Raw genomic sequence first — 9,977 nt, 5'->3', positions numbered from 1 at the left:
AAGAGCACGCAAGTAGCACATTAGGCCCAAAAACAAATCACAGTATATACAAAATTAATAAAGCCAAATAAAAGTCAACATGTACAAGCTCGAATTCTGGTTAGATCCCTAGCAGAGTCGCCAGTGCTGTCACACCCCTTTTCTACCCCTGCCCCCTCCCAAAAACAAGATATGTATGTATGTGGATTGTCGTGGGTTGAAGAGTTTTTCCAATTAAAGTGATATTTTTGAAGTAGGGATTATTTTTTTTATTCAGAGTCGCCACTTGGAATTTGATATTTGGGTGTTCCAAGTCACCTTTTATTTGAATCCCTATTCAAAGGAAGATTTGACTCTTTTATTATTGGTGTGCAAAAACAAAGTGCGAGTAAGAAATTCTGTTAACCGGGGAGAATGTGTAAGGCATTTTCCAAGTCCCGTGGTTCTAGCACGGTCGCTTTATTAACTATAACTTAGCTTGAATTAATTTTTGATAAACAGTGATTTATTATTTTTCATGTTTTATATATCCGCTTTTAATTATTAAAATATAGAATTATCTTTGAAACGAATCACGTGTGTGAATCCGTTTTGTTTATTGTGCAAAAATTATATCACGCGCATGTGTACACAATTAATAGCATTTTTATTATATTAAGATTATTTTTGTCAAAGTTGCGTGAACACATACTTCGATTTTAATTTTGGAAATCACAACTATACCACGCGAACGTATACATAATTGCGATAAACTAATTAAAAGTGTTCCTAAAGCACTCTAACAGTATTCATTATTTTTCATAAAGTTTGAGATTATTGTAAGGCATGAGAGTTATGGAAGGAGTTATTTAAGAAGTCAAGAAATCTTTTGGCAATTTAAATTATTGACAAGTTATCCCCATTTAGAGATATTTATAAATTACTACTCTATCCTTGAAATTATGAGACAATTATCTATTATGAAAGAGTGGGTTAACTATTAATCTATTGACTAAAATCAATGAGGCCTGGCAGATTAAACTTGTTCGGACCAAGTACTTTCGAAACGGTCCAACTTCAAATTAAGCCACACGACCCACTTTGATTTTGCAAGACCCCAACACTAAACTGCGAGCATGACACTAAATCTTCTCATTCCATACTTCTAACTAAATTCATTTACCAAACGTTAAATTCATTCAAGAAATCAAATACACTACTAGAAATTCGACAAAAACCGACCAAGGTCGACCGACCAACTTTGGTCGATAAAAAAATCGACCAAAAAACCGACCAAAGTTGGTCGGTTTTTCAAATTTTTTATTTATTTATTTTTTTTTTTTTTACGAAACCGACCAATTTTGGTCGGTTTTCTTTGGCGCAAAAATGCGGGAAACTATTTTTGAGTCCCGCGAAATTTATGTTTCAAGAAAGATGGAATCTAAAAGCCATAAGAAAGATAAGCAACTGTAATAAACAAAATGGCTTAGCAGATCCCACTTGAACTCTCATTTTTAATATAGAAACCAAAAGACAATTTTCACTACTAGAAATTCGGTAAAAACCGACCAAAAAAACCGACCAACGTTGGTCGGTAATGGCAAAAAACCGACCAAAACGCGACCATTTACGTGTGGACGGTATTTTTGTGGTCGGAAAGGAATACCGACCAAAGTTGGTCGGAAATTACCGACCAAAGTTGGTCGAAAATTACCGACCAACTTTGGTCGGTCAATTAAATTCAAAAAAAAATATTGCAAAAAAAATCGACCTTGGTCGGTCGGTATTTTAATTATGTAAAAAAAAATTCACCATCTGGGAATCGAACCGGGGTCTGTACTGTGGCAGAATACTATTCTACCACTAGACCATTTGTACATTTTGTTTTAAGACTGTCTTTTATTTGATTTATACTCTTTAATCGTATTTTCGCACGAAAATAACCGACCAAAGTTGGTCGGTTTTATTAAAAAGTAAAATTATCAACCAAAGTTGGTCGGTTTTTTTTAATGACCCGCCGAATTAACCGACCAATTTTGGTCGGTTTTTTAATATTAATTTTTATTTATATTAATTGAAAAACCGACCAAAGTTGGTCGGTTTCTTGAAACATAAATTTTGCGGGACTCAAAAATAGTTTTTCGTATTTTTGCGCCAAAGAAAACCGACCAAAGTTGGTCGGTTTCGTAAAAAAAAAAAAAAATTTGAAAAACCGACCAACTTTGGTCGGTTTTTTGGTCGGTTTTTTTACCGACCAAAGTTGGTCGGTCGACCTTGGTCGGTTTTTGCCGAATTTCTAGTAGTGTTTCAGCAACTTAAAACCAATTTTTATGAGCTTTACATGGACTAATCAAGCACGTATTTGAAAGCTTAAATGGACATAGACTATAAAATTGTCATCTCAACAAGATCTTATTGGCATGTAAGTTAATAACAATTGAAAAATCGAAAAGAAAGATGAGAATGAACCTCAACGAAGTAAACTTTCTTCAATATTGATAAGGCAAGACTTGTAGAATCGAGTATCTATGAACTACCAAAGGTTAAACTTCTTCAATAGAACCCGGACCGAAAACCTCGTCGTGAAACTTGAACCATGACCTCTCTTTTTAATCGGAATCGAACGCAACTCGAACAACCACGGCTACACCTTATTAACTGTGGTATGAAGATGGAGAGATGTTGGTTCAGAGATTTACATAGCTGAAACAATGGTGTAATTTAACAACGATTTTTTGATGGAAAAAGGTTTTTTATTTATTTTTATGAATGTGTCCTCAATTTTCATATCTGTTTCCCCTCTCTTTTGTGTTCTATGTGTGTGTTTATCCGTTCTCCTTCTGTATTTAGGGAGATGGGGGTTTTAGTAAGTGATTGAGGTGAATAGGGGACAAAGAGTGGGGGACAAGGAGTGTGGGACATGAGTGGAGGAATGAGTGAGAAAGTGGAGTGGAGTAAGTGGAAAGTTAGGTATTGGGGAGAGTGGGAAAAAATTCAAACACGGTCAAAAATTAGGTGCTCACATCCATTACATTTGGTTTGATCGCTTTGATCTCTTTTAATACAATTATTTATTATTTATAGTTCATTCGTGTTAAATTAAATCACATATTCTTTAACTGCGTATAAATTCAATTGTTACTCATTTTAAAGGTAAACATTTTTGGCGCCCATCATGGGGCTAAGGATAATAGTGCTCATTTAGTACGAAACTCCATAACACACCCTATTTTACATTTGCTCTTTGAAGTTTAATTTTAGGTTAATATAAAAAATATCAAATTCTAAGTCTACTCACTTGAACATTGACATCGAGTTAGGCTACCGCGGAGAAAATAATAACGTGGTACCAAACAATAACATTCCCCCTGCTGATCCTAATGGTGTCCCAATCGCTGACCCGGTCGACGCTAACTCACAAGTTGCTATACGCGTCAACCTGCCAACTGATCACGAAAATACTATTCATAGGGCACCCCGACCATCGGCTCGAGAAGAACCCGAAGGGGAAGGTGATGGAGTTAGCTTATGATTAATTTTTGAAATATTACAAGCTCAACAAGCGGCAATAGCACAGCTATAGACCCCAAATCATGCCCAGAACATGACCAATTCTGTGCAGGTTAGAAAAAACGCTCAAACAGATGAATAAATTATCGTGGAACCGGGTGAGTTAGGGACCAGAGAAACTTTCGAGGTGATGAAAATGTTCGAAGTGCTAACAAAACGGGTGAAGTCTGGTGGAAAAAGATATAGGTAAATGACAGGAAGGTGGAAACATACAATTCGAGGGTTTATCAGATCCCGGGAGTGTCTCCAATATTAAAATGGTCGGATTCCAAAAAATTCATTTAGAAACCTTTCCCCCTGAGTGCGACACCGAAGCAAATTCTGAAGAGATTTCGAATGCCCGATATTCAAATATAGCGGGACCACATATCCAAACGAGCATATAACCTCCTATACATACGCAATAAAATGCAATGACTTAGAAGACGATGAGATCGAGTTGGTGTTATTGAAGAAATTTGGGGAAATCTTGTCCAAAGGAGCTATGATACGGTACCATAATTTACCTCCAAAGTCTATTGATTTATTTGCTATGCTTGCAGATGCCTTTGTTAAATCCCATGATGAAGACATCAAGGTCGAGAAAAGGAAATCTGGCCTCTTCAAAGTCAGACAGAGAGAAAAAGAGATGCATAGGGAATTTGTGTGGAGGTTCCAGATGGAGCGAATGGATCTGCCCCCGACCGCAGATGATTACGCCGTTCAGGAATTCACTCAAGGGCTCAACCCCTGAAGTTCCATTACTTCTCAACAATTGAAGAAATATTTGGAATACCCAGCGGTTACTTGGGCCGATGTCCATAACATGTATCAGTCGAAGATCAAAGTCGAGGATGACCAACTAGGGGGCCCTTAGGGTAATTTTACCCCAACAGAGCGAACGACAGATCTAAAAGAATTATGGACCAGGAGCCAAGGCCTGGTCTGAGATCGGTATCACCATACAACTCGGACAGAAGGGGAAATGGACCTAGTCGCCACTCAACCAGGAACGACAGGGGAGGCGATCAAAGACGTAACAACATGGGTCTGATGAATAAAAACAGTTTCGACAGATCACTTGGGGGCTGGGAAGCCCCAAGACTATTAGAATATAACTTCAACGTGGATGATGCAGGTATAGTGTCGGCCATTGGTCGCATCAAGGAGACAAAATAGCCTAAGCCACTTCAATTCTATCCCACACAAAGGGATCACATCTTGGTGTGTAAATACCATGGTACTCATGGTCACACGACCGAAGATTGTCGACAGCTAAGGGAGGAAGTGGCTCGACTATTCAACAACGGGCATCTTCGGGAATTTTTAAGTGAGCGGGCCAAAAATCATTTCACAAACAGGGACATGAACAAACAAATTGAGCATGAAGAGCCTCAACACGTGATCAACATGATCATTGGCGGAGTGGATGTCCCACAAGGGTCAATGATAAAATGCACCAAAGTTTCTACCACAAGGGAAAAACGCATCGGGGATTATATCCCGAAGGGGTCCATCTCGTTCAAAGACGAGGATGCATAGGGCATCATCCAGCATCACAACGATGAACTGGTAATATCCGTACTTATCAATAAATCTCGAGTTAAACATGTATTAATTGATGCAGGTAGCTCAGCCAACATCATCTGTTGGAGGTTCGTAGAGCAATTGGGATTATTGGACCAAATCATACCGGCAGTACGGGTATTGAACAGGTTTAACATGGCATGCGAAACGATGAAGGGTGAAATAACCCTAACATTAAGAACTGTTGGGACCACCAGGAAACGAAATTCTACATGATCGAGGGTGATATGAGATACAACGCCTTGTATGTGAGGCCATGGGTTCACAGCATGAGAGCGGTGCCCTAGACTCATTGAAGTTCCCCACTCCGTGTGGAATCAAAATGGTCTACGAGGAACAGCCGGCCGTAAAGGAGATATTTGCCGTCGAGGAAGTGACCCCGGTGCCCGTGGTCACAAAATCAAAAAGTAGGGGACTGGTCGAGGAGAAAGAAATCAAATAGAAATCGGCGGTAACGACCTTGACCGGGCGGGAGAAACAGGAGGAGCACACAATAAACGAGGAGGATGAATACGGTGTCCTGAGATTATTGATAGCACCCAATGATACAGATGCCACCAAATAGACAATCGAGGAATTGGAGCAGGTCATACTGATCAAGTACCAACTAGATAGAAAGGTATATCTAGGCACAGGTTAACTCCTAGCTCAAGAAAAAACTTATTGATTTACTTAAAGCTAATACCGATTGTTTTGCCTAGTCCCACTTAGATATGACATGGATCCCACCGGAGGTGACAACTCACAAATTGAGCTTGGATCTAAAATTCCACCCGATCAAACAGAAGAGGAGGCCGCAGTCCAAGATCAAACACGCATTCATCAAAGACAAGGTATCTAAACTTCTGAAAATAGGTTCTATTCGGGAAGTTAAATATCTGGATTGGCTAGCTAACATAGTGGTTGGCCTAAAAAAGGAAACAAACTTGGAATGTTTGTAGATTATAAGGACCTAAATAAGGCATGTCCAAAGGATTCATTTCCTTTACCTAAAATTGACTGAATGATCGACGTGACCACCTAGCACGAGATATTGAGGCAGTCTTTTAGAGCTGTATAATTGACTAACAATGAAGCTGAATATGAGGCTATGAATGCTGGTCTATAACTGGCTAAGAGTCTGGGGGTTGAGGTGATCGAGGCCAAGTGTGACTCCCTCCTCGTTATTAACCAAGTCAACGAGACATTTGAAGTAAAAGAGGACGACCGGATGAAGAGATACTTGGATAAGTTGCAAGTGACCTTACACAAATTCAAGGAATGGACTCATTGTTCTTGAGTTACCCCGATTTCCCAAAAAAGAAACGAGAGGGAAGCACTATCTGACATGACCTCAAGTAAAGCCGTGTGGTTCCACGTCTCAGAGTCCGGGAAGGACAAATGGTGCACCCGAGACCGAACACGGCCAAGCATCGAGTGTGAGAAGAGTGAAGGGCCGAGACTAGGAGAAAAGACAATTAGGCATGCCATAATAATTGCCATCAGCCGGATGTTACGACACAAATCTCGCCCAACATCAATTGCATATCAATGTTTACTTGAAGGAGAAGAATTTTTACCTTATTTAGACTTGTACTAGGATTGAAACTCTCGTACTATATAAAGGGGAGAACTTTTTTATTTTAAAATCATTGTTGGCATGCATATCAAAACAATAAAGTTAAATTTTGTCCTTTAGCTATTGTTCAAAGTGTTCTTCAACTGCTTGTTTATTAAGTTGTAACCGAGCTCGTTTCGAGGGCTAAATCAGAACCAATTCCCAAACGTCCATTGCAAAGCTAGACTTGCTTATCCATTACATTTGGGTTGATCGCTATGATCTCTTTTAATGCGGTTATTTATTATTCATAGTTCATTGAGTTAAGTTAAATGACATGTCATTTAATCGCGTATAAATTCAATTGTTACTCATTTTAAGGGTAAACAAAGATTAATTGGTAAAAGACGTTTGAGATCCACTATTCGTAAGTTATTTAGTGTTTACGCTAAACACTAAATCAATTAATGTAAAATATATGTCTAGCATATAGTCTTCCAGAGAATTTCATATCCATAGAATTCGTAATAATTATTTAGTTGGAACATTTATCTAATATTATCTGATTAGTCTTAGCCGCTTAATATATACTACTACATCACGGCGTTCACTAAACATAATATGAACCACTTGCACATCTTCTGACTTTATATATATATAATCATCAAACTTCTAGACTCAAGCGAGAGAAAAATTAGGTTAGACAATAATGGTGTCGATATCTTTCATTTGGATATGACTACTAAACTAATACTTCACATGAACCTGCAGGAATACTTAATTACCTCAATTAGATTCACGCAAAAATCCTATCCTGTTATTCGGAGGCTCTAAACTTCATTATTTCTTTGCTTCTATCTTGTCCTGTATCTGTAGATTACCCTTATCTGGACAAAAAAATTTACTTAATCCTTTATAAAAAGTGATTCTTACTTCCTAGTGCATAATTGGTAGAGACTATAATTCAAATGGGGAACCTAATTTTGTTTCACCAATTTTTCATGCTCAACAACTATTGATTAAAATCGTCACGAAACAAGTATCCATTGAAAAAGTGTGACAAACAATATGAGCTTGTTTTTTCCATTTTGCATGTCTTTCCATTTCATTCAAATGAAAAAGATGCACGACTTGATGATAATAAAGCAAGATCAAGCAGTCATTGTTCCAATAATTCGATTAAGTTTGTCTTGAAATGGAGTTATGTTCATCAAAGAGTTCAAATTTGGAGTGCTCAGATTAACACGTATAAGGGGAAATATATTAACAACCAAGTTATGAGAATTGAGAATTATGTACGATAATTGCTCAAGGCGTGGGAAGTTTCTATAGAAAATATTTTTCTATAGAGACACGGCCTTGGATCACGGCAATTTCTAATAGTAGTAGAGGCTAAAAGCACAACTGTAAGCAATTAATTAAGCTGTAAACATTTTTCACACATGCATTACCATTCAAGGAGACACTTCTTTTTCAATAATTAAAGTTATTGTGGTTGAGTGTGCGAACAAAGTCCCAAATTGATAGTTAAATGAAAAGAAAATTACATAAAGTAGTGTCGAAATACTGACAAGAGTGAGTTGCTCTAGTGGTGAGCACCCTCCACTTTCAACCAACAGGTTGTGAGTTCGAGTCACCCAAAGGGCAACGTGGGGAGTTCTTGGAGGGAGGGAGCCAAGGGTCTATCGGAAACAGCCTCTCTACCCCAGGGTAGGGGTAAGGTCTGCGTACACACTACCCTCCACAGACCCCACTAGTGAAATTATACTGGGTTATTGTTGTTGTTGTAGTGTCGAAATACTCTAAATTGTGTGAGCCGTATTGATAAAAAACCGTACAAGGTTGGGCCAAAAGGAGCAATATATATCACATTTTGTTAAAAGTATCTGGTATTAGAGTCTATAGCAGAGATGGTGGGGCTCAGTTTACTGCTTTCGGAGGCCATGAATAGTCGGATGACGTGGGTGGCACACAATGTTGAACTTAATATGAGAGGCTTAGTAAGAGTCATGTGGAACTTATTCGAGGGATGACTATTAGATTTGCGTACAAAATTTCACATTGATAACTGGAAAAAAAAATTACATTAGAAATATTCTTATGTTGCGAGACATTTTGGGAAAAATCATGTACACTTGAATTAAATCTGACAATTTTCACACATGTTGATTAAGACTATCTTTGCAGTCCAACATATACATGCTAATAGTAGCTTCAATTAGTTGGTACGTTTATAATTGTTTATGTGCAGCAGTCAGCCTTGTTACAAATATAAATAGACACCCTTACTACTACAATTCAACATCCTTTTCAGAATTAAAATCCTTTTCTCATTAGTAGGCAATAAATATTTCAACTTTAACCTTGTTGACATGGCTTTCAAAACTCAGGCATCAGTTACCCTTTTCCTGTCACTGAATCTCCTCTTCTTTGCTTTTGTTTCTGGAAACCATTGTGACACTTGCCATAACACTGGTGGTGGAGGTTCTAGAAACGGCAGTGGTGCTGGCAATGGCGGTGGAGCTGGAAATGGAGGGGGAAGTGGCAATGGGCAAGGCAGGTGGCCGAGAGATGCTCTGAAGTTGGGCGTATGTGCTAATTTAGTCGGTGGATTAGTGGGCGCGGTAATTGGGAGTCCTCCAACTTTGCCGTGCTGCAGCTTGATCGCGGGGCTGGCGGATTTAGAGGCGGCAGTTTGCTTGTGCACAGCCATAAGGGCAAATGTGCTGGGAATAAATCTGAACGTGCCACTCTCCCTTAGCCTCGTTCTCAACAACTGCGGAAGGAATCCTCCTACTGGCTTCACTTGTTAATATCTACTTCTTCTTCCTGCTAATTAAGTGCAGGGTATATCTACTTTTATCAAATTAATGCCCTCAAGTACTTTGCTGTCGAACATGCTTGCCAATGGCTAGCTCAGGCATCAATTAATTTCTTTTTATATTTTTGATATTGTTCACGAAAAAATGTTAGAATAAGTGAGCTTTGCATATGCTGGTTCATCACTTCATGAGTTATTACATAGTAGTAGTTCTGTCCTGTTATGTGGTCAATGGTCCAAGTATGTAGACCTGCTTCCTTCACATGTTACAAATTTATTAAATCACTGAATTGAATGTTTATTTCCTATCGTTGTTGCCCCTCAGAAATCTATATATTAATATAAAGCAGGCCCTAGAGGAGTGAGGTGGCATGTCCTATTGATCTCTAAATATATTTATCTACTTTTCTAATTTTTCAGGCTTTTCTCTCTAATTTTCACAAAATAAATTCAATTATTAAATTAAAAAAAATAACAACCAATCAGTAAAGGTACGTCTTTCAAAATTCTTTGGAATCCGTTCCA

General features: G+C 38.3%; 1 protein-coding gene across 1 annotated transcript; it reads left to right on the top strand.

Annotated features, from left to right (window-relative positions):
- The first annotated feature begins 8,867 nt into the window (after window positions 1-8,867).
- On the top strand, window positions 8,868-9,757 carry LOC107824737 (14 kDa proline-rich protein DC2.15-like). Its single transcript, XM_016651547.2, has one exon. The coding sequence runs from the start codon at window positions 9,004-9,006 to the stop codon at window positions 9,442-9,444; it is 441 nt and encodes a 146-aa protein (XP_016507033.1). The 5' UTR covers window positions 8,868-9,003; the 3' UTR covers window positions 9,445-9,757.
- Window positions 9,758-9,977: the final 220 nt, after the last annotated feature.

This window comes from Nicotiana tabacum, chromosome 4 (genome assembly GCF_000715075.1).
Source record: "Nicotiana tabacum cultivar K326 chromosome 4, ASM71507v2, whole genome shotgun sequence".
NCBI classification, from domain to species: Eukaryota; Viridiplantae; Streptophyta; class Magnoliopsida; order Solanales; family Solanaceae; genus Nicotiana; species Nicotiana tabacum.
Note: the sequence above shows the minus strand (reverse complement) of the source record. Positions and strands in the feature narration are given on the sequence as shown.